The 26002-nt window shown below is 47.7% G+C and overlaps 1 protein-coding gene across 1 annotated transcript in view; it reads left to right on the top strand.

Annotated features, from left to right (window-relative positions):
* The window catches only part of LOC140431005 (potassium voltage-gated channel subfamily KQT member 1-like), a 1144532-nt gene that overhangs the window by 837066 nt on the left and 281464 nt on the right, over window positions 1–26002 (top strand). The window contains exon 18 of the mRNA XM_072518896.1: window positions 4621–4682. Within this exon, the coding sequence (XP_072374997.1) occupies window positions 4621–4682 (62 nt within the window). The remainder of the gene's footprint in view (window positions 1–4620; window positions 4683–26002) is intronic.

Raw genomic sequence — 26002 nt, 5'->3', positions numbered from 1 at the left:
CATGTTCCTCCCTCCTTTCCCTATCCACACGAGCCTTAAACAAAATAATTTCCCACCGGACCACTACCTCCTGTGCTTCCCAAAAAATGGCCGCCAACACCTCCCCATTCTGATTCAACTCAACATACTCCTTAATCTCCGCCCGCACCTTGTCCCAAAAACCTTCATCCGGCAACAATCCTGAGTCAAACCTCCACCCTGGCCTCCGCTCTCGTCCCAATCAAAACCGAATCTCCAGCCAGTGGGGCGCATGTTCCGAGATAACTATCCCCGCATACTCTGCCCCCTCCACCCCAACCAAAATCTCCTGACTCACTACAAAGTAATCAATCCTCGAATATACCTTACAGACGTGTGAAAAGAAGGAATACTCCCTCCTGGATTCTGAAAACGCCGTGGGTCCACCATACCCATCCTCTCCATAAACCGCCCCCCCCCCAGTTCCCTTGCCATTCGTACCCTACCCATCGACCTGGGGCTCGACCTATCCCCCCGCGGCTCCAGGACACAGTTAAAATCTCCTCCCATGATCAACTGCTGCGTGGCCAAATCCGAGATCGCTGCCAGTAACCCCCTCATAAAACCCACATCATCCCAATTTGGGGCATACACATTTACCAACACCACCGGTGCCCCTTCCAATACCCGACTCATAATCACATATCTCCCACCCGGCTCCCTCACCTCCTTCGCACTCACAAATCCCATTTTCTTTGCTCATTAAAATCGCCACTCCCCTCGATTTTGAAACAAACCCCGAGTGAAAAGCTTGCCCGACCCACTCCTTCCTTAACCTAACCTGGTCCTTCACACGGAGGTGTGTCTCCTGCGGAAAGACCATCCCCGCTTTCAAGCTCCTGAGATGCGCAAACACCCGTGTCCTTTTAACCGGCCCATTCAGTCCCCGGACGTTCCAGGTTACCAGCCTTACCGGAGGCGTATGGCTCCAATCCCCTCTACCGTCGCCATCTTCCCCACTTAACCCCCACCTCCTTAATTCCACCCTACACCTAGCCCATCCCAGATGGCCCCTTTCTCTGCCCCTGACCATGTCATCTCTCACCACCTGCCACGTTGCAACATCCTCCCCCCCACTTCCCCCCCACCCCCCTTCCCCTTCCCCCCTGCCCCCGGCACCCCTCTTGTCCATCTCCACCATCACCTCACATCCGTTCACCAGTATCACCTGCTAGCGCGGCAGCCCCTGCCCAAAAGCACTTCCCAATGACCTCCCCTTCCCCCCCAACTCCTCAACCCAAGGAGGAAGGCTCCCTGTTGACCTTGCCCTCTCCCACAAAAACAAAGACTTCTCCTGAACTCCAGGCAGCCCTCTCCAAAAGCAAACAAACAAATGTTAAACACAAACAGTAACAGAAAACAGGACGTGGGGACAGGAACATCCATCCCCACATAAGGTTTTCACCCCTTACATTCCCAACAGTAAACAGCAAACCAGCCCCCCAAAAAGACGAACATCCCCCAATCCCTAACCCCACTTCAAACATACCCCCAACCATTACAAAGTGCCAGCACCCCGGTTCCCAAGCATTGTCCGCTCAGTTCTCCCCCCGGTTTATGTTCCTAAATGAAGTTTTCAGCTGCTTCTGGGGTCTCGAAATAATACTCCCGGCCTCCGAACGTCACCCATAATTTCACCGGGTAGAGCATCCCAAACCTGATCTGCCGCCGGTACAGCACCGCCTTGGCCTTGTTGAAGCTTGCCTGTCACTTCGCCAACTCGGCTCCGATATCCTGATAAATTTGGACGTTATTCCCCTCCCAGTCGCAGGAACACTTCTCCCTGGTCCATTGCAGAACCTTCTCTTTCTCCACCAATTTGTGGAGTCTCACAATCACTGCCTGTGGTGGCTGCCCAGCTCTAGGCTTCGGCCTCAGGGACCTATGTGCTCGGTCCACTTCAGGCGCCTTATCTAGCACCCCTTCTGCCACCAGCCCCGCCAGCATCTTCGAGGCGTACCTCACACCTTCCGCCCCTTCAGGCAGGCCCACTATTTGCAGGTTCTGCCTTCTCGAGGTATTCTCCTGCTCTTCCACCTTTGCCTTCATCATTTTACAAAATGCCCCACCTCCGCCTCCCAAGTCACCGTACGATCGCTGTGGTCCAAGATCACTCCTTCGACCACCCGAATCTGTGACCCCTACACCTCCAAGCACTTCTCCATCCGCTCCAAAGAACTCTTCAGGGGTGCCACCACAATTCGGTGGTCTTTGCACGATCCTCCCACATTTCTTTCCTCTGCTGATGGAATTCCGCCTTAATAAAAACCATCGGCTGTTCCTTTGGGGCCTTCCAGCTTGCATCAGCCCTCCCCTTCCTGTATGTTTACAGTGGCTGCTGCAACACAAGCATGTTCCAATTTTTCAGCCAAATCTCTCACTGTTTTCTGCTGGGTCTGGTAACCAGCAGACATACCACTGCCAGGGGAAACTACTCCTCCAAAATTCACCTACGCCTTTTCATCAAAGTTTCACCCAGTATCGGGTAAAAAGAGCTCTTTTCTGTGCCTTCAAGCACTTGTGTGACCACTCACAACATGGCCACCACCGGAAGTCCTCATGTCTCATTTTTTTCAGCAATCATACAACATCTTGTTTTTTTGTTTTGTTTTGTTTTTAAAAATTTTGAGTGCCCAATTCATTTTTTCCAATTAAGCGGCAATTTAGCATGGCCAATCCACCTACCCTGCACATCTTGGGTTGCAGGAGTGAAACCCATGCAAACACGGGAGAATGTGCAAACACCACACGGACAGTGACCCAGAGCTGGGATCGAACCTGGGACCTCGGCGCCATGAGGCAGCAGTGCTAACCACTATGCCACCGTGCTGCCCCTATAATACAACATCTTAAAGTGCCTCACAGTGTGAGAGAAAATAACAATACACAATTCAATGTTGAGAGCAGGGTTAGCAACAAGGGCTGAAGGCAGGATCTACGAGATAGGTTTAAAGGAGACTCCTGATAAACAAAGAGAGAAAGCTCGTGATGGAGGGGTTAAGGAAATTGTACCAGAGTTTAGGGCCAAGACATTGAGGTTGTAGAGAATCAAGCATCCAGAGTGGTAAGGAAGCATAACTTATTGCAGAATGGAATGTAGACAACAGCATTTTGAATGGGTTGCAATTAGTGAAAAGACCAGATAGGACCTTCTGAGATTAACTGGAAAGATTTGTATTGAGTCTGCTGTGTGGGAAGTGGGTATTAATGCCTCTCCAGTCCGGATCCAGCTGGAGAGTGAGGTGGAATATACTTTCTTCCAGTAAACGCAGGCTGATTGTTGAAGAGTTTGAAGCAGGCAGAGATGAGGAAGCGATTGACAGTGACCTTTTGTTTTGGTTCGAAACGTCAGACAAAGCAAGTCTTCAGATAGTGTTAAAACGGTGGCTATGGGGTGTAGATGAGGAACGTTGAATGGAGGGTGAGTTAGAGTTCTGCAATTTGTTCAAGAATCGAGGGAGAAAAAGCAGGCAGCAATCCTTCTGTTACTGACCCAGCGAGTGCTAGGAAATGTGTGGTTAGTGGAGGAGGCCGTGGCCAGGCTTGACTGTAATGCTGCACAGTAGAAAAGCCTATCAATACTTGGCTATGTATGATGATTACTTGCTGGGATGATGTCTTGGAGGGTGCACGACATTTGTGAAATTATACCTCAGCTGGACGTGAATACCTACAAGAGAGGAGGGATAAAAATGGATACAAAAAAGCGAGGAATGAAGAAACCTCCTATCTTCAGTTTGAATTTGGGAGTGGAATCTAAAAGGATTAACTGGGGAAAGACATGTGAGGTGACCTTGGGCAGCATAGTGCCTGCCCAAACTATGAACAGTTTAGGTTTGAGTCTGTAGGACTGATCAAGGCAGAATCCAGCATTCATTGGAAAGAAACTATCAGCTTCATTCAGAGTGTCTACAGGAAAACTGCTTTGAAAATATTCTACAAAAAACGGTTGGCAGTAGATTTTTCTATGTTGCAGCAAGTGTAGTGGAAGCTTCTCTCTACATCCAGCTCATACTGCATTTGACCCTTCAGTCCTTTTCTTGAGGCTGCATATGTCGAAAAATGGAAAATCTATCATTCCCCAGCACTGATGCCTTTACCACTAATTGGGCCATAGAATAAGTTGCTGCGTAAAGCATTCAGTGATGCCACTCAAACATGTTTTTACTCCTTCTAAGCTTTGCTTTGTACAAGTTTGGACAGCATTTATAATAAAACTGGCCTTATTTGCCTTGGCACAAACAAAATGCAGATTTAATTCATTTCTCACAGGCGAGAAGATTCTTTCGCACCCTACCTGCTTCATTCTTCTTGAAAGGGTTAAAATTACAAGTCAGTCTTAAAGTCTAAAGATGTAACAGCCCATTCCAGCCTGAAAGCTAATCTGGTTTGCAGGGAGCCATTTGGTGGGGAAAAAATAATTCTGAAACGTGAAATTGAAACTTTAGTGAGCTTTGCAGTTACAGAAGGCTTATGATGCAATTAATTCTTATCAGTTGTAAAAATATTTATCCAAATGTTTCGTAGCCATTTTCTGTTAAATCGTTTAAAATATACAGCAACAAGTAATGAGCTCCTTCTCCTTCTCATGGTATATTTCAGAAAAGAGCCAGGACAGGGGCAAGAACACAATTGGAGCGAGACTTAATAGAGTAGAAGAGAAGGTAAGACTGCTTTACCATTTGCACTTCATGAGGTACACATCTGGCTGGTTTGCATTCTTAATATCTTGATACTGAACAGAAATAGTTATTTTATGGGCCTGCGCATTTCTCATTTATCTGACGCGTACACACATCGACTTTGCTTCAGTGGAGAATTTAGCAAGGTGGTGGAGCATTTTTGTGACAATGGAGGCTGCACGTTCAATTCCTCCACTGAGCTCCTAATCTCGGCCTTAATACTAGGCTCTGAGGAGCTAGCAGGTGGCTTCTCAGCAGAAGTGAGATAAACAACGGAAAGTCACTGTTATGCTCTTGCCCTCGCTCATGGCCAGATCAGAGGAGCATGAATGGTGGCTCCACACTCTCAGATAGTTATGTGCATCACCTGGATAAGGAATTTGATCATCTCACTTTAATTACAAAAACATGCCTTAAAGACTTAAGTGTTGTGAAATCTGTAATGATAAACTATGAAACTTGAAACCTATGGTTGGTTGTTATAATGTCTTCACAAGTTAATTTTACATGGGAAAGTGAATTATTTACACCACTTTGTAGCATACTGGACATTAGCCAGTACGATATTCGTTGGTGCTCAGGGCTTTTTCCTCCGCCTCCAGCTTGGTGCAACATGGCTCTGCACATGTCAATCATCTAATGTTCTCTGACTCACAGCTGAGCAATGCCACGAGAGTTCAGGAAGTATACAGTGATGAATAACGGATATGTAAGAGTTGTTACAAGGCTATAATCCTGACTGGGATACAGCTGATCAGGAAATGCACCACCTGGGTCCAAACTGAGCCAGACAGACGAGACAAGGATTGGATTTAACCTTTAACCTTTGACCAGTTAGCTGACTTTCAGGCAGGATTTTGGGACAATGTTATAACCTCCGCCCTCTGAGGTGGAGAGAAGGAAACAAATAAAAACAACAGCCAGGGTTCCTGTTCCAGATTATCAGCCCTGTAGCTGACACCGTGAATGGAATTTTCCAGAAGCACAGAGCACTATCAAAACCTTGTCGAACACAGCTGACAGCATATCAGATAATTAATGGTATAGCCCTCATGATATTTCCTTTCACTGGAAATCCATGCAAAGAAAATTACAGGTAATACTCACCCAATTACAAAGCCCATAGCATTGGCAGCGCTGCTGGTGAAGTCTAACATTTTGCCATGACCATCTAGGTTTACTCGTGAAGTATGGTGACTGAGGTGATGAGCAGCCATCTTTGTGCAACAATACATCAGTGTGGGTTAACAGTTCGAGGAGAGTATTTTGAGATCTTGTGAACTGTGTAGTGAGATAACTAGCCTATAATCGACACAGGCATCAGTCATTTATTTTTGCAGTTCAAAAACCTTTAGACTTCAGTACATTTCTGTCAGGATACTGTGATTGTGACACTATGATGTGCTGCCACTTTATCGTTAATCAGATGTGATCTTCAAAGACTAGGGATTTTAAATAAGGACTTGGGGACTTCCAGCTCTGCCGAATCTCAGTTCAAAGAAAATCACAATGTTGTCCTTCTTGCCATTTCTCAGAATGTCAAAGCTTTGTGGTCTCCACAGTCAGTGGAACCTCCCCACAGATGTCTTCACTGTATTCATGAACTAATTTCCCCCTACTTTGGAGTGTATTTGTGTAGGTATGTGCCGTATATGTATGCATTTCACGGTCCTGACTGGGGGAACGGTGCTAATTCACAGGGTGAGACATTGAGGTAAGAACTGCTAGCGTTTGGCTGGTGCAGACCTGATAAAAATCTTTATTATTGTCACAAGTAGGCTTATATTTGTAATGAAGTTACTGTGAAAATCCCCTAGTCACCACACTCCAGCGCCTGTTCGGGTACGCTGAGGGAGAATTCAGAATGTCCAAATAACCTAACAGCATGTCTTTCGGGTCTTGTTGGAGGAAACCGGAGCAGCCGGAGGAAACTCACGCAGACACGGGGAGAACATGCCGACTCCGCACAGACAGTGACCCAAGCCGGGAATCGAACCTGGGACCCTGGTGCTGTGAAGCAACAGTGCCACCCATATATGATGGGCTGAATGGCCTCTTTCTGCTTTGTTACCTTTCTATGGTGATAGTGAGGTGTGTCAAGCTGTAGAGCAATGCTGCAAGAGGTGAAAGAAGCAGGGATTGGAGTTGGGGGAGAGGGGTGTAAATTTAACCGAGCCTCATTCACTATTACTCTCCCCTAACTTTGTGTGGGGTGTGACTCCAGCATTGCACTTGATCCCGTCAGCTTCCAGACGGTGTCTGGAAAATGTCCTCCCGCACAGTCTCCCTGATTTTCAAGCATAGCGTGAAATAAGAAAACTTTGAAGTAGAGGAAATCATAGGTACAGAGGAAGGCCATTCAGCCCATTGTGCCCATGGTAACGCTTTGAAAGAGCTATCCAAATAGTCCCACTTTCTTGCTCTATTCCCCGTGAGCCTGCATTTTGTATCCATTTTCAAGTATTTGTCCAATTCCCTTTTGAAAAGAGCTTTGACAAAGAGTCATCCAGACTCAAAATGTTAGCTCCCTTTTCTGTACACAGATGCTGTCAGACCTGCTAAGATTGTCCAGTATTTTCAGTTTTTGTCTGTTCTGATTCTCTGTTTAAGATTAGTAAGTTTGCAGACGACACAAAGGTTGGTAGAATTACGGATAGCGATGAGGACTGTCAGAGGATACAGCAGGATTTAGATTGTTTGGAGACTTGGGCGGAGAGATGGCAGATGGAGTTTAATCCGGACAAATGTGAGGTAATGCATTTTGGAAGGTCTAATGCAGGTAGGGAATATACAGTGAATGGCAGAACCCTCAAGAGTATTGAAACTCAGAGAGATCTAGGTGTACAGGTCCACAGGTCACTGAAAGGGGCAACACAGGTGGAGAAGGTAGTCAAGAAGGCATATGGCATGCTTGCCTTCATTGGCCGGGGCACTGAGTATAAAAATTGGCAAGTCATGTTGCAGCTGTATAGAACCTTAGTTAGGCCACACTTGGAGTAGAGTGTTCCATTCTGGTCGCCACATTACCAGAAGGATGTGGAGGCTTTAGAGAGGGTGCAGAAGAGATTTACCAGGATGTTGCCTGGTATGGAGGGTATTAGCTATGAGGAGCGGTTGAATAAACTCGGTTTGTTCTCACTGGAACGACGGAGGTTGAGGGGCGACCTGATATAGGTCTACAAAATTATGAGGGGCATAGACAGAGTGGATAGTCAGAGGCTTTTCCCCAGGGTAGTGGGGTCAATTACTAGGAGGCATAGGTTTAAGGTGCGAGGGGCAAGGTTTAGCGGAGATGTACGAGGCAAGTTTTTTACACAGAGGGTAGTGGGTGCCTGGAACTCGCTGCTGGAGGAGGTGGTGGAAGCAGGGACGATAGTGACATTTAAGGGGCATCTTGATAAACACATGAATAGGATGGGAATAGAGGGATACGGACCCAGGAAGTGTAGAAGATTTTAGTTTAGACGGGCAGCATGGTCGGCACGGGCTTGGAGGGCCGAAGGGCCTGTTCTTGTGCTGTCCTTTTCTTTGTTCTTTGTTCTCGCATCTGCAGTAATTTGCTTTTATCCCTTTTGAAAGTCACAATTGAATCAGTCCTATTTAAGGAAGTGCATCCAAGTGCATTGAAAAAATTCTCCTCACCTACCCCCTTTTACCAATTGTATTAAAAATAAAGAATAACAACTGTGAAAGTAAAATTGAAGCCCCCCCCCCCCCCCCCCCCCGGCCCCGCCCACCACCACCACCATGTTGCCCTTTTTGAAAAAAGACAGACAGTGTGACTCTGTGCTACCCAGAAAGATCACAGAGGAAGTGTACAATGAGGAAAGTCCCAGCAAAGACCACAGGGCACAGAGTATCAAGAAAGCTTGTAAAAAAAACAGCATGCAGATGAGAACGGCGATTTGGTTCTATGAAACTCAGTCAGGAGCCCAATAGTCCCTGCACACATCTGTGCAATTGTTCACTGATCAATTCTAGGAAGCGCTGTAAGTTTGAAGGTGCATAAACTACATGAGGAAGTAATTGCACAATGTGTCAGTATTTCTGAACAAAGTATGTAATTGTTTCTGAAGCAGTGCTAGAAAATAATATTATTAGATTGTTGTAAAAAACAGCAGAAATCTTGTCACAGCTGACTTTGTTGGTAAGGGATAGGTCTAGACAATGCCCTTTGGTAACACCTTATTTTAAAGCATCATTCTCAACCATTGGAGTTGCAAAACCGAGAATGTAAAGGAAACTTGGACCTGGCTTTCTGCCCTCAAGCTCACCTTGTTTCCTTCCTATGATCTCACTCATTTGCCCTTTTGATCTCTCTCTCTTACACACACACACACATGCCACGCTTCTCCCTTGCTCCCTCTTCCCATCTCTCTCTCTCTTTCTCCCTATCCTGTGTCACTTCTCTCACTGGCTGCCCAATTGTCACTTGCTCACTCTGTCTCTCTCTGGTCTTGGTAATCAGAAGGACTCCCGACATGGTGCAGGAACCGTCTCTATTCACTTATAGACCTCAGCAGGCTCACTGCCATTTGTGCCTGTGCTTGAAACCAGCCCAGCAGCTCTGGGGACATGGCAGAGTTTTTTAATAAATTAAATTAAAATATAAATCTAAGCACGCACAGTGTGGTGGAGAGGTCTGTAAGGGTTGACCTTGTATGAGTCACACAGTCCCAGATTCTGGTACTAGGTTAATGCATCCTTGGTTTAGATGGTAAATCCTCCACATAAATCTTCTGATTGTGACTTTGCTGGTACACACGGAATACTTGTAATGTTTTCTTCTCTGCAACTACTTCCTTGTCCAGTGAAAAGATCGGACGATAAATTTCAAGTGTTTTTTAACTTCCTCCTTTAGGTTTTGCATGAGTAACCTATTCAGAGACTCAGGTTATTGGCAAACACTTGTCTGGAGATTTTCCTTTTTCAGTTAGTAGGGTTACCCTTTGTTTTGTCCCGTGACAACGTCATTGTCTAACTCTTAATGTACCAAAAACTAATTCATTCTTACTGCGTACAATCTCCATTTTTGTCACTGAACAGGAATTAAAATGTAATAAATGGATGATGTAGTGGGATAACACAAAGGTCATTTGCAGTGCAGTGTAACGTGATGTGGCAATGGATTTCTTTTCAATGGCGTGTAGCAGATCATCAGTACAATGTGAAAGAGCAGCCTCACGTTATCGTTAATGTTCATGTGAGCAGTGTCATAGTGCAGTTGGCTCCACATGGAATGATGCAGCAATGGGCAGTTATATATAATGGAGCAGGTGTGTGCCGGAGGTGGTCTCCAAGGATCAGACAGGGTTCGTGAAGGGGAGGTAGCTCTCCAGTAATATCAGGAGGTTGTTAACGTGGTGATGACCTCCTCGCAGCTGCTGGAGCCAGAGGTGATCGTGTCAATGGACGTGGAGAAGGCCTTTGACCGAGGAGGGTGGCCATATCTGTTTGAGATTCTTGGGAGGTTTGGGTTTGTGCTGAAATTTGTGACATGGGTGCGGCTATTTTATGTGTCCCTCATGGTAAGTGTGAGGACAAATGAGATGAATTCGAGATTTTTGGGTTGCATAGGGGGGCGAGACGGGGTTTCCACTTTCACCATTGCTGTTCGTGCTGGTGATTGAGCCCCTGGTGATGGCTTTGCGTGCCTCCATGGAGTGACTGGGGATTGTGGGGGGTGGTAGGGAACACAGAGTGTTGTTGTATGACGACAACGTATTGGTGTTTGTGGTGAACCCACTGGAGAGTATGGGAATGGACCTGTTGGGAAATTTGGGGCCTTTTCCGGGTATAAGTTGAACGCTGGTAAAAGTGAGGTTTTTCCGGTAAATGCTTCGGCATGAAGGGCGAATTTAGGGGCTCTGCGGTTTAAGGTGGCGGGAGTCAGATTCCGGTATTTGCAAATTCAGGTGGTGCACGACTGGGCCACTATGCACAAGTGGAACCTGATGGGCTTGGTAGAAGAGGTTGGAAGGGACTTTCAAAGGTGGGATGCCCTGCACTTGATTCTAGCAAGGAGGGTGAAGTTTGTCAAAATGAATGTATTGCCAAGATTTTGCGTATCTTCCAATCCCTTCCAATCTTTCTCCCAAAGGCCTTTTTCCGGTAGGGTGGACAGGCTGATATTGGAGTTTGTTTGGGAGCGCAGGGCGCCAAGGGTTAGTAGGGCCCTGTTGCAAAGGTGGAGACAGAATGGGTGGCTGGTACTCCCAAATTTACCGCAGTACTAACAGGCGGCAAATGCCGAAAAAGATGCAACAAGGAGGGGCGTCGGATTGGGTCGGGCTGGAGAAGGACTCGTGTAAGGGGATGAGTCTGATGGCCCCAGTGATGGCTTTGTTGCTGTTCGCCCCGGGAAAGTAAATGAGTGGCCTGGTGGCAGAATCTCAATTAGAATCTGCAACCAGCTGAGGAGGCACTTTAAACTAGGGCACATGTTGGTGTTGGCTCCACTCTGTGGGAACCATAGGTTTGTGCCAGGGGGATGGATGGGATGTATGGAAAGTGGTGGGAGGAAGGGATACTGCAAGTTAGAGACCTGTTTGTGGAGGCGATGTTTGCAAGTTTGGAAGAGTTGTGGGAGAAGTTTGAGTTACCAAGGGGGAGTGAGTTTTGGTATTGGCAGGTGTGGGATTTTGCGGGGAAGGAACTGCCCTCTTTTCCACAGGAGTACATGCTGCTGGAGAAGTTGTTGCTCCCGGATGCGTGGGGGGGACGGAATGATTGGTGTTATGTGGGTGGTTGAGAGAGAAGGGAGGGGCCTCAGTGAAAGGGATCAAGCAGAAGTGGAAGGAGCAGTTGGGATGGAGAAGGGATGGGGAGTTTGGAATTAAGTAAGGCGCTGGGTCAACTCAACTTCCTCCTGCACAAGGATGAGCCTTATACAGTTCAATATACAGTGCTTAGGGCCCATATGACTCGGGACAGGAAGAGTGAATTCTTTGGTGGATGTGTGCGGGAGATGTGGGAGGGGACTGGCGAATTGTTCCCACATATTTTTGGGGTGTACAAAATTAGACAGCTTCTGAAAGATGGTGGGCGGGATTCTCCAATCCCTCGGCAGAGTGTCCACGCCGTCGTAAACGCCGTCGCATTTTAGGACGGCGTGAACGGGCCGCTCACACGACTAATTCTGGCCCCTCCAGGGGGCCAGCATGGCGGTGGAGCGGTTCGCGCCACTCCAGCTGCAGGTCCCGGCATAAACTGTGCGCCACCGGATCCACGCATGTGCAGTTGCGCCAGCGCCAACGAGGACATGCGCAGTGGCACCGGTGCCAATGCGCGCATGCGCAGTGGCCTCCTTCAACGCACCGGCCCCGACGCAACATGGCGCAGGACTACAGGGGCCGGCGCGTAGGAAAGGAGGGCCCCAGCCACAGAGGCTGGCCCGCCGACCAGGCCAGGCCACATCAGAAGCCCCCCCCCAGGGTCGGACCCCCCCTCCTCTCCCAAAGGCCGCCACCCGACCCTTACACGCCGTGGTCACGCCGGCCCAGAGCAGGTTAGAACAGAGCAGGCACCGGCGGGACTCGGCTCTATTCTTACGGCTGCTCGGCCCATCCGGGTTGGAGAATCGGTGGGCTGTCCGCATAGAGCGGCCTGCGACCGGCGCTGCACCAACCATGCCGGCACCAATGGCGGCATCGGGGCGGCGTGATGCGATTCGCGCAGCCCGCCGGCGATTCTCCGACCCGGCGCGGGGCAGGAGAATCCCGCCCGGTATTCAAGTATATGTCAGGGAATTTGGGGGTGAAGCTTATACCGGGCCCCACGGTGATAGTTTTTGGGGTGTCGGTGGTGCAGGAGGGGAAGGGGGCCGAAGTTGTGGCTTGCGCCTCTCTGATTGCTCAGCGACAGATTCTCTTAAATTGGATGTGGGTAACACCACCAGAGGTCGTGGCGTGGTTGGGGATCTTATATGCGTTCCTCAGGTTGGACAAAATTAAGTTTGTCCTTGGGGATCGGAGCAGGGGTTTGTAGTATTGTGACAGCTGTTTCTGTCCATGTTTGAGGATTTGTTTGTTGTGGGGGAGGGGGGAGAGATGAGGAGGGAGGGGGGTTGGGAATTAAAAGGAGAAAGATTTTACAAACTGTATGTACTATGTTTTGTTGGAGGATGTTTTTTGACAGCATTTGAATAAAATATATATATTTTCAAATATTTATATAATTGAACAATGGGCCTTCTATGGATGAAGTGAGCCATCAACACAGGACAGCCAACCCTGGTTGGACATATTCCTGAGAGTTTCATCACATACCCCCCACCCTCCTGCCTCCAATTGCCCCACTGTTATAACCCACATGTACTTCATGAGGTGGGTGTCATGATATTCAGGTAAACATCATGGCACATACATACTGATGGACAGATCAACGGACCAATCAAAACACACACAACACCACAGCCAATCACAGGCAAGAGCATACACAGTACAAAACAGGGAACACGACACTTCCTGGGCATTCCAGCAGGAGGCAGCTCAGGGCACAGAGCTCATAGCAAGCCACTCAGACATCCACCATGTGCTGAGTGCCACTACAAGATAGTATTAGGAATAGGTCCACAGATTCTAGGGTTATGATCGAACCTCAGTAACCAGTTTACCACTGTAAATACATGTTAGCAATAAAACTGAGTTGTACCATTCGCAACCGTGTTGGTTCGTCTGTGTAGCAGAGTACCCAACACATCAGTAAAAACAATTAACTTCCCCGTGAACCTTGTAGAATATGTGCTCCCCCAGGAAGGGGGCAGGGGACCTCTGAACAATGTCTAGTTCTATGGTATATAAAGCCAGCCAGTTAGGCACTGGCAAGGCAGGCCCATTTGGAATCAATCGCATGATGTATGGAATAATTATTGTAAATAAACCAAGTTTCTTTGAATTACTTGGTGTGGACTCCTTCATGGCCTCATAAAACCCACCCAAATCAAAGACCTTTTTTTAAAATCATCCTTCAATTTATTTATAATGAATAAGTGAAAATGCAAAGCACATTGAAATGCTGGGATACTCCTGTGATTTTGCGCTCTGCATGCTCACACCACCCTGGAAATGAATCAATCCTGATTGAGCAACATATCATACATGGGCAGTTATCCCCATGACATATTCCCAGAATGGGAAGCTGACTAAGGGCATTAAAACGCTAACGCGGCCTTGATTAGCTGATACAGCCTGAAAAAAGATGGTATCTCAGGAAGCTCCATCAGCTGTCTTGAAACTCTGTGTCAGTCAAGAAGTTAGTTTTCCATTAAGTCATTACAGATGTGTGTGTGAAAAAAAACGACAGGGACTTGCAGGTCCCACTCATGTCTACAGTGTTTTGCATGGCTCGCTCGTCCTGCCAAGTGGGGGGGGTCACCTTTGCCGGGACCAGAAGATCCCACCCATCATTTTATTCCACTTGCTTTAAAAATAGAGCACTGCACCCATGCACCATAACAGAATATGCTTTTCCTACATAACATAGGCGAGAGGTGCCTCTAGTTAAACTTGGATTAGGTACCTGAATATTCAAGAGATATTTGTGAAAACAATTTAATATACAACAAGGTTCACAGCCTTGACACATGTGTAGTGTTTTTCAATATGGGACATCCATAAGAAAGGTTTCCTAAGGGGTAATTTACACTGAGCTGTCGATCAAGGGATGGGGTATAACTCCAGTTTTATACCTCATCCAATATTACTTTCCATTGACTTCAATTGAAGGTGAAATCAGCCCCAGAGCAAAACAGGGGCGAAATTCTCCTCCCCGCCCCGCCACATTTCTGCGCCGACCGGCCGGCGGGAGTCTCCGTATCACCGGCCGGTCAATGGGGTTTCCCATTGTGGGGCAGCCCCACGCCGTCGGGAAACCCCCGGGTGCCGGCAAAACGGAGACTCCCGCCGGTGGAGAATGACGCCCCAGGAGTCTGACCCGTACCCACCCCATACCCACCTGCTAAGTTAGTTTTTTAAAGATCCCCATTGTTTATTTTCCAAAGATCTTTTAAAGTTTGAGTATCCAGTTTATTGCATTCATTCTGCCTTGTTCAATGTGGTTCAAGGTATCCCCCATTCCTCATCCACCATATTGAGTTGTTTACTTTTCTTATTAATCAGATCATCCCGCTCCAATAAAACTTGCACTGAACGGTTTCCTAAACAGTCCAGTTTGTCATGCTTGCCTTCGATTCCTGCCTGCTTTTACTTGTACTTGTGCATTGTAGGTCTCACGTTTGCAATTATGGCTTTCACCTCTCTGCGGAGATTCAAACATAGAATCTATTCTTGACCCTTCATTGTATGACCATTGTATGACCAGCACTGTCAGTGCTGCAGTTGTCAGATGAGAAGTTAAACCACCCTGTCAAGCACATACAGAAGATCCCCTCGTACTTTTGAAGAAGAGCAGTGAAGTTCTTTCAAAACCCTGACCAACTTTTATTCCTCAACCAATTAAATCAGATAACTCCTTTTTCTCATTGCTACTTCTGGGACCATGTGTGCAAATTGACTGCCAGGCTGACCTGTATTATTCCAACCTTGGCACTTCAAAAGTAATTGTTTGGCAGTATAGGGGCATTCTGGAAAACACTTGTCAGTAAATATATTTTTTGTCCCTGAGTGCTTTGTGAGCTGTGGTGGTTGTAACATAGAGGGCACAGGATGTTCCAATACTTGTTACATTTGATCCTGCCTAGTAACAAGGGCGGGACCCTGTTGGAGTGTTTTGATAGGCACTCCACGTCAGTTCAAGGGTCAGTCAGGGAGAGAGTCAGGAACAAGGGAAGAAGTTCAGTGCAGCAGAGGCGCTGTGGTTGGCAGTTACATAGAATTTACAGTGCAGAAGGAGGCCGTTCGGCCCATCGAGTCTGCACCGGCTCTTGGAAAGAGCACCCTACCCAAGTCCACACCTCCACCCTATCCCCATAACCCAGTAACCCCACCCAGCACTAAGGGCAATTTTGGACACTAAGGGTAATTTATCATGGCCAATCAACCTAACCTGCACATCTTTGGACTGTGGGAGGAAACCGGAGCACCCGGAGGAAACCCACGCAGACACGGGAAGAATGTGCAGACTCCGCACAGACAGTGACCCAGCGGGGAATCGAACCTGGGACCCTGGAGTTGTGAAGCAATTGTGCTAACCACCATGCTACCGTGCTGGGCAGTTGGGGCCCAGGAGAAGTCCTGAGGAGTTGAAAAGACAGTGGAAAGTTGCTGCTTCCGCGTTGCTAAAGAGGGTTCAGAGAAAGCTCCAGGCAGTTGGGGCTCAGAGGAAGTCCCATATGAGAGAAGGAACCCAGAGAGAGGTCTCAGTCAACTCATCAGGAATGAAGAAGTTCCAACAGTTAAAGTGCTCTGAGGAGCTGGGTTAGAAGGGTCCAAGTAGTGAGGGCTCAAGCAAAGCCATGGAGAGCTGAGAAGGCAGTGGAAAGTTGGGGATATCATGCTGCAGGCTGTTGGGGCAAAGGTAGCCCTTGGTATGGCCGAAGATCTGGGATTGTGCCAGTAGCTAGGTACTCCTCGTTGCTGGCCTCGAACAGGTTTTGGAACAGGCCGACGAACTGCCCCCAAGTATCCAGGAAGCCTTCCTCTGACCCTCGGATGGGGTACTTAATCTACTCCAGGTGGAAAAATTCCGAGAGGTCAGCGAACCAGTCTGCAGCTTTGGGTGGTGCTGCTGATCATCAGCCGAGCAGGATTCTCCGGCGTGCGATTAGGGAAGCGAAGGCAAGAGTGTTGGCCCCCTTTCCCATGTGTAGCTCTGGCTGCTCCGATACCCCGAAGATTGCCACTATTGGGCATGGCTTCACCCTCACCCCCACACCTCAGACATTGCCTCGGAGAAGGCCTCCAGAACCCAGCAAGTTTGGGGAAGCCCAAAATATGTGGGTGTGCTCACCGCTCACATTTGTCCTCCACCTCCGGGAAGAACCTGCTCATTCGGGTTCTGGTCAGGTGCGCTCTGTGCACCACTTTGAGCTGCTTTGAGCACCACATTAGGCTTAGCCTTGCGCAGGAGGAGGTGGAGGTGGAGTTCACCCTGCTCAGTGCTTCGCTCCAGAGTCCCCATCATACCTCTTTCCCCAGTTTGTCCTCTCATTTTTGTCTGGTCCCGTCTAGTACTGTTCGAGCTCTGTCCAGTAGCTGTCTGTATATTTTCCCACATAGCTGTTTGTATATTTTCCCCTTCTCACTGCTTGTGCCTATCAGGTCCTCTAGTAGTGTGTTTTCTGGGGCCCGGGATACCCTACCGTCTCTTTGCGGAGGAAGTGCTTTATTTGGAGGTGTCTCAATTCCTGTCCTTTTGCTAGTTTCCACTTCCTCATCAGTTCGTCCAGTGTCGCCAGTCTGCGCCCTACGTAGAAGTCCCCGACCATCAGTGTGCCCCCGTCCCGCCTCCATCATTTGAAGGTGGTATCTAGCATGGCTGTGGTGAATCTGTGGTTCCTGCAGTTTGGGGCCATGGGGGACATTTTGGTTATCCTGAAGTGCTGTCTCAACTGGGTCCACGTTCTCAGCGTGGCCGCTACCACTGGGCTCGTTGTGAACCTTGTTGAGGAGGACGGGAGTGCTGCTGTAGCCAGGCCCGGAGGGTTGTTCCTTTACAGGATGCCTCCTCCATTTGTACCCAATCTGTGTCGGGTTCCTGTACCCATCTCCTCACTTTTCCTGCCGTTGCTGCCCAGTGGTAGTATTGTAGGTTCGGTAGAGCCAGGCCCCCCTCTGACTTTTCCCCTTTGCAGTGTCGGTTTGGGAATTCTCAGGTTCTTACCCCCCCCCCCCCCACACACACACACACACACACCCACACACAAATGCCATGATTAGACGGTCTACGTTTTGGAAAAAGGCCTTGGGGATGAAGATTGGGATGGATCTAAACAGGAAGAGGAACCTTGGCAGTACGTTCATCTTGATTGTCTGCACTCTTCCCGCCAGGGAGAGTGGGAGTGAGCCCCACCGTTGAAGGTCTTTTCTTACTTCCTCCATCAGGCTGGTCAGGTTCTACTTGTGGATCTGTGTCCAGTCTCTGGCTATTTGGATCCCCAGGGAACGGAATCTGTTCTGGACCGTTTTAAACGGGAGCCCCTTCAGCTCTGCCCCTCCCACTTTTGGGTTCACTGGGAATGTCTCGCTTTTGCCCAGGCTTGTAGTCCGAGAAGGTTCCAAACTCTTTCAGTATTTGCAGCATTGCTTTAAGTCCCTCATGTGGCTTTGAGACATAGAGGAGCAGGTCATCTGCATAGAGTGAGACTCTGCTCTCTGTCTCCTCTCCGGATTCCCTTCCAGCTTTGTACGTCCTGCAGGGCTATCGCCAGGGGTTCGATCGCTAGCACGAGAAAGAATGGGGACATGGGGCAGCCCTGTCTTGTTTCTCTCTGTAGCTGGAAGTACTCAGAGCTGGTGGTGTTAGGACAGACACTCGCTTTGGGAACGTTGTACAGGAGCGTCACCTAGGCAGTGAATCCCGCTCCTAGCCCAAACCGTTCCAGCACCTCGAGGAGGTAGCTCCATTCGACTCTGTCAAAGGCCTTTTCTGCGTCCAGGGAGATGATCACCTCTGGTGTTCTCTCCCCAGTGGGCATCATTATCACATTCAGCAGCCGCCTGATGTTCGCTGTGAGCTGCTTACCCTTGACAAAGCCCGTTTGGTCCTCTGCGACCACCTCCGGTACACAGCCCTCCAGCCTTTTGGCCAGGACCTTTGCGAGTATTTCCGCATCCACGTTCAGCAGTGAAATGGGTCTGTATGATCCACATTCCGTCAGGTCTTTATCTTTTTTGGGTATCAGTGAGATTGTAGCTTGCACAAGCGTGGGTGGCAGGGTGCCCCTTGCCAGTAAGTCCGCGAACATGTCCCGTAGGTGTGGGGCCAGGACTGGTGCGAATATTTTGTAGAAGTCCGCCGGGAACCCGTCGGGTCATGGTTCCTTCCCCGCCTGCATGGAGCTGATGCTCTCCATGATTTCTCCCAGGTCTATTGGTGCTTCCAGCTCCCCCCGTCTGTCTTCCCCCACCACTGGTAGTTCCAGTCTGTCTAGGAACTGTTTCATTCCCGCCTCCCCGTCGGGGGGCACGGAGGTGTACAGTCTCCGACAGAAGGTCTCGAATGCCCGATTGACCTCCTTTGGCTCTGTTACCAGTCTGCCTCTGCTATCCTTAACCTGCGCTATTTCCCTCGTGGCTGCCTGCTTTCTCAGCTGGTGAGCCAATAGGCTGCCAGCCTTGTCTCCATGTTCGTAGAAGGTCCCCCGTATCTGGCGGAGTTGGTACACTGCTTTCCTAGTAGATAGCACGTTAAAGTCCATTTGCAGCTTTTTCCTCTCTGCCAACAGCCCTACGGTCATGGTCTCGGAGTATTTTCTATCGACTTCCAGAATGGAGTCCACTAGCCTGGCCCCCTCTCTTCACTATCTCTGCTTGCCTTGTAGGCTATGAACTCTCCTCTGATCACGGCCTTCAGTACCTCTCAAAACATGGAGGGTGAGACCTCCCCGTTTTGGTTGTTACTAATGTAATCGCCTATGGCCTGCGTTATTTTTTGGCAGAAAGCCTGGTCGCCAGGAGGTCCGTGTCCAGCCTCCACATCCATATAATTTGGAGCGTGGTCGGAGAAACGATCGCGGAGTAGTTCATTCCCATGATCCCTGGAAGCACCAAGTCGATACGGGTGTATACCTTGTGCATCTGCGAAAAGAACGAAAACTCCTTTTCTCCTGGGTGCAGGAACCTCCATAGCTCCACCACCCCCATCTGTTCCATGAAGGCCCCTAGATCCCTAGCCATGCCAGACTTCTTCCCCATTCTGGGGTTTGATTGATCGGTCGGTCAGTGGGTCCAGCATGCAGTTACAGTTGTCCCCCATAATCAGTCGGTGTGTGTCAAGGTCGGGGATTTCTGCCATGGTCTTCTTTATGAATTCTGAGTCGTCCCAATTGGGAGCGTACACATTTACCAGTACGACCAGTGCCCCTTCCTGGACACCGCTGACCATGACGTACCTTCCCCCTGGGTCCGTAACTGTCTTGGTTCCCGTAAACCTCGTCCTTTTGCTCATTAATATTGCTACCCCCTAGCCCTCGTCCTGCAGCTTGAATGGTACGTCTGTCCCACACAGCCCTTCCTTACCAGCAGTGGGTCCTTCTCCCTCAGGTGCGTTTCTTGTAGGGAGATTATGTCTACTTTTCGGCTTCTTAGGTGGGCGAAGACTCTGGATTTTTCACTAGGCCGTTGAGTCCCCTTACATTCCAGGTAACAATCCTGGTGGGGGGGTTTATGACCCCCCCGGTCCTGTGGGATCACCCATACTTATCTGGTGGACACGCCCCTGTACTCTGGGGTTTCCCTTTGCTAGGGAGCCGTCCAAAATGGCCAGCGTCACCGCTCTCACCATGGGGTCAGGCCCCAGCGCTCCGGGATTTCCCTTTGCCCAGGGGGCACCCAATGTGTGCCGCCACGTGGTGCGCCCCTGCGCTCCGGGGTCGCCCTGCGCCCTGATGCCCCCTCAAGTGGCCGTTTGCGGCATTGTCTTGGTTCCTCGCTCTGCTCCACGCCCGCCGGGGCCTATGTCTGTGCTGCTTCACTATCTCACACTTCTCTTTTGTTCTGTGCTCTCCCCCAAACTCCCCCCCCCAGCCCCTGTCCCTCTGTCCCCCCCCTGCGTTCGCCCCTCGTCCCCTCCTTGTGCCAGGTGCTCCCTCTCCCCTGAGAGGCGAGCCATGGCCCTTCTTCCTTCCTGCCCTCACGTGCTGGCCCTCCTCGCTAGTTCGGTGGCCCTCCTCCCAGTATTTGCCCAGTTCTGGCCCTGTATAACCTTCTCCTACTGGCCCTTGTCTCACCACCCTGTTTGCTTTCCTCACCCTCATTTCTCTCGCTCCACTCCCCCCCCCCCCCCCACCCCCCACCCCCATTGCATTGAGAGAGATAATGAAGACTTGAGATCCCTCATAAGGGAGACAACATTTTACTGAGATTGTGTCACACACAGTGGACGCTGATGTCTGGATGGGTTGCTTAGAAATCTGTGCGATCTATCTTGTTTGCATCTGTCATTTATTTTGCAGTGTGGTTTGTTTGATCATAGTTTGCCTGATGATACACTTTGACCTCATGTTAATTCTGAATGTTAGAGTATATGTTAGATTTTATAAATTGTTTTACTTTTCTGATTTGTATAGTAAAGTTTATTTTGTTTGTTCAAAAACCATGGAATCTTGTGGCTTTATTGGCTTAGCAAAAACCTGGGATCTCTAACTTTATCTGCTTCAAACAAAAAGTTACTGGTCCCTAACCAGATCGGAACATAAACTTGGTTCTATGGTCCAGGACCATAACAAACTGTATAAATGCAGGTAACATTTCTCACTCTTTGCCAACAAAATCTGTTATGATCCTGTTCGGGACCATTACCAGTCAAATAAAAAAAATCCAAATACCCCGGCAATTAACTGATAGAACTACGCCACAAGATTTCACAAAAACAAAGCTTTATTGTACATGAAAGGAGGAATTAAACAAAGCAAGCACCACTAATTTAACACTAAAACTTATAAAGACTTATGCGATAAGCTCAGTTTTATTTTTTATTATCCCTCCCCCACAAACCCCACCGCAAGTGTTCTATCTTACAAATTCTTGAAGGTTCATTCTCTTTTCCTGGGACCAAAATATATGCCACTGTCCTTGAGAATTCACTTTAACTTTCTTTAGTATTCTAGCTATTCTTTTCGGTACACATTACTTGGGTAGCCTTCCATTAGCTTTTGACTAAGCGATCCTCCAATTTTCTTTAAATACCTTGTGACTGTGAACTGAACTGCTTGCCTGTCAGAAAAACACACAGATAAATTAAGAACCTTTTAACTAAGGTTTCACCCTGATTCAGTTTCTCTATGGCAACAAGACATATTTAATGATGATTCAACCAGAAATGCAAAATGAATTATTTTTACCTTCAGGCTTACTCTTTGATTCTGTAACCCATATGAACAATTTATATTGCTAATGGAGTTGACAACCCTTTCTCTATACTCCCTGGTTCCACCAAAAGCTCAGCGATAATTCCAACCTTGAAAGATAGACACAGGTAATCTTTTAAGTGTAATAAGGGCCAAGCTTATTTGAATGACATTTATTTCAGAATTGATTCTCTGTTTCTCAATCACATGTCCCAATTCTCTACAGTTAAAACTTTAATTCCTAAAACTAAAAACGATATTCTAAATCAAATGAATTATGAACTAGATTTTCCCAACAAATTCCTCCTTCAATCTTTTCTATCTGCATGCCCATCATAATTAACTGCCTTTCCCAAACAGCTCTCTGTGTCAGCCTACTCCTCCCTCACTCTCAGTCTAATTCTTCTTTGTGTACTTGTTGCTGTGCTCCCAAGTTTCAGCGACTGTCACCCTGTCATGCACCCTTTCCAGGCTCTTGGTGAGTTGCTGATTTCCGCCCGTTTCATCGGTACTTTTCGTCCACGACAGATCCTATTCGTCCCTTGGAGGTGAATTATATCCTGGTGTGACAGGAGCTTCAGAACCAGACTTCCAAGGGACCATAGTAACCTCTCAATTTACTTACCCAATCAAAAATGCTGATAAGCTTCATTCACTGTTGGTGAATTGTCCTACAGTGCACAGTATTTCGTAAGATTCAAGTGCGCCAGAATAAATTACAGCTCACACACAGGCAAACCCTTATTTCTAAAGGAAGAATCTGAAATAAGATGGCCGTCACATCATTTTGTTTCAATGCAACATACTTAATTGGCAGCACTTGTTATGCTCCTATTCTCACCTTCTATTATATTGAGTAATGTTTGTTGGATGACAGTGGGAAATTAATTGATGATTCATTATGCATTATTGCAAGACACATATTCTAAGTTGTGGACAATGTGTACCAGCTATGAAACATGTCCGTAAAGCAAATAAAAAGACCCAAAAATGGCTAAGGATCTAATTTGTTGTTAGCTGTACTCCTATTCTTGTGTTGAGCGAGCTGAATTGGGAGTTTTGCTCAACTCCATCCATTGCTTAGGGACTTAGCTTCAAACACTGTCGGACAGACTCAGCGAAGTTAGCAGACATCACCAAATTCTTGTCCTTGGGTTTCCAAGGCCAAGATTATTAGGCTAATACAAGTGAGGATTTCCTTTGTAAACCTACTCAAAACATAGCCATTTTTGTTCGGCACAAAACACTCTGGCTCATTGTCACCCCACCTGTTCATTCCTTATGTCCTGTTTTGCAACGAAGCAGACAAATAGTAGAGGTTGAAACATTCCATTGGATTGGGTATATTGAATAGTTCATTCACTGGACAAGCAAGATGAAAGCAAATGTTGCATTTACACCACCAAGTTTGTGCCAGTGAATGAGGCCCATTCCAGAAACCAAAAGGCAATAAAACAGTCCTCCATACCCTGCCTCCATAAAGTGGCTACTTGCAAATTTGAACAAATGGTTTTCAAACTGTGGGAGAGAAGCCCTTCAAATATTGACGTCCTCTCTCTGGGCAATGTCTGGAAAACAGTGTCAGCTACTGAAAAGAAAACAATATTATCACCGCAGAAAACTTTTGTTAGTCATATACAACAGCAACAATCAGTTTCTAACTTAACAAATGGAGAAAAATATGGAAGTATGTTGTCAGCCAAAAATAAATGTATTCACCTTGTGGACTCTCTGGGACTTCAGTTTTAAAAATACTATTTTCAACCATGAGTAATGAGCATGAGTAAAATTCAGCAGTCCCAAGCTCTCAATGGAGAACTGTGCTCACAGTGAGCACAGTGATAGAATTGATGCAACAGAATATTAGCCCCTGCTACACACAGCCAGACCCCACAAACAGCAATGATATAATGGCCAAGTAGTTGTGTCTTAGTTTGATGTTGGCTGAGGAATAAAGATTCTAAATCAGTGAGCAGCTTTCAAGTTTTAGATAGACCTGCACTTTATAAAGATCAAAGGGTTTTTTTGGGGGGAAAATAAATATGCGAAAGGAAAAAATAAAGTTTTTAGAGAGGCTATTGCGATATTGTGGGAGCCCTCTCTAAATCAGAAGAAGTAACAAGACTAAGAATGTTAATAAGAAGTAAAAGCACTTACATTTATATGATATCTTTCGCAACATCATGGCATACCAAAGCATTTCACAGCCCCCTCACATAAGGAGGGAGATTGCAACAAAAAGCTCCTAGAGAAGATTTACATCAACCCAAGCCTGCCGCTACACAAGGACCTTGCCAATCCACCTGCTGCTCACCTCCCATCATGCCAACCTTTGTGCCTAAGACCACCATGCCAAGGAATAACATCAGAGGTCTATGGTAGCAGGGATGAAACTAACAGGCCGCCATTAAAAACCACTTCCTCATCACGGATCCCTCAGCCCAACCAGCTTCAAACTGCCATGTCAACATTGGGCACTCCTCAATCGTTTCTGCAACGGCCAAGGCCATTGTGCAGCAAATCAGCACAAGTGGGGCCTTGCAGGGAACCCGGACCACAGCTGTGGTGAACTCGAATCAATCACTTACATCATTGAAGACTGTCCCCTGACAAAATTCAGCAGATGGCTCAGAGAGATCCACATAGCCACTGCGGAAGCTATTGCCTGGCTTAGTGATTGCAGCACATGCTAAAGCAAAACAGCCAATGAAGTATTTTTGAACTGCTGTCTGTTGTAACTTAGGGCACACAGCAAGCTCCCATGAACAGCAATGAGAAAATGACCAGAAAATGTATTTTAATTATGCTGTTTGGAAGATAAATCTTTACCAAGGCTCCATACAGAACTCCCCTACTCTTCTTCGAATAGTTTCATGAGATCTTTTTATTCCACATGAGAGGGCTGATAGGTTCTCAATTTTATATATTTTTTAAAAATTCATTTCCGGGATGTGGGTGTCGCTGGTTAGGCCAGCATTTATTGCCCATCCCTAGTTGCCCTTCAGAAGGTGGTGGTGAGTTGCCTTCTTGAACCCCTGCAGTCCTTCAGGTGTAGGTACACCCACTATGCTGTTAGGGAGGGAGTTCCAGGGTGTTGCCCCTGCGACAGTGAAGGAACGGCGATATGTTTCCAAGTCAGGGTAGTGGGTGACTTGGAGGGGAACCTCCAGGTGGTGGGGTTCCCAGGAATCTGCTGCTCTTGTCCTTCTAAATGGTGGTGGTCGTGGGTTTGGAAGGTGCTGTGTAAGGAACCTTGGTGAGTTACTGCAGTGCATCTTTTTTTTAAATTCGTTCATGGGATGTGGGCGTCGCAGGCTGTGCCAGCATTTATTGCATATCTCTAATTGTCTTTGAGGGGCAGTTAAGAGTCAACCACATTGCTGTGGGTCTGGAGTCACATGTAGGCCGGACCAGATAATGACAGCAGATTTCTTTCCCTAAAGAACATTAGTGAACCAGATGGGTTTTTACGACAATCGAAAATGGTTTCATGGTCATCATTTGACTCTTAATTCCAGATTTATTTTTTATTGAATTCAAATTTCACCATCTGCAGTGGCAGGATTTGAACCTGGGACCCCAGAGTACTCTGCGCCTCTGGATTACTAGTCCAGTGACAATATCATTACGCTACCGCCTCCCCATGTAAATGGTACACAAGGCTGCCACTATTCATCAGTGGTGGAGGGGTTGAATGTTTGTGGAAGGAGGAGCAATCAAGAGCACTGCGTTGGCCTGGATGGTGTCAAGTTTCTTGAGTGGTGTTGGAGCTGCACTCATCCAGGCAAGTGGAGAGTATTCCATTACACTCCTGACTTGTTCCTTGTAGATTGTGGACAGGCTTTAGGGGGTCAAGAGGTGAGCTACTCGCCATAGGATTCCTAGCCTTTGACCCGCCCTGGTAGCCACAGTATTAATATGGCTAGTCCAGTTCCATTTCTGATCAATGGTAACTCCCCAGGATACTGGTTGTGGGGGATTCAGCGATGGTAATGCCATTGAATTCCAAGGGGTGATGGTTAGATCCTCTCTTGTAGGAGATGGTCATTGCCTGGCACTTGTGTGGCGCGAATGTAACTTGCCACTTGTTGGCCCAAGCCTGGATATTGCCCAAGTCTTGCTGCAATTGGACATGGACTGCTTCATTATCTGTGGAGTCGCGAATGATGCTGAACATTGTGCAGTCATCTGAAAACATCCCCACTTCTGACTTTATGATGGAAGGCAGGTCATTGATGAAGCAGCTGAAAATGGTTGGGCCTAGGACACTACCCTGAGGAACTCCTGCAGTGATATCCTGGAGCTGAAATGATTGATCTCCAACCACCACAACCAT

The sequence above is a fragment of the Scyliorhinus torazame genome, chromosome 10, assembly GCF_047496885.1.
Source record: "Scyliorhinus torazame isolate Kashiwa2021f chromosome 10, sScyTor2.1, whole genome shotgun sequence".
Classification (NCBI taxonomy): Eukaryota; Metazoa; Chordata; class Chondrichthyes; order Carcharhiniformes; family Scyliorhinidae; genus Scyliorhinus; species Scyliorhinus torazame.
Note: the sequence above shows the minus strand (reverse complement) of the source record. Positions and strands in the feature narration are given on the sequence as shown.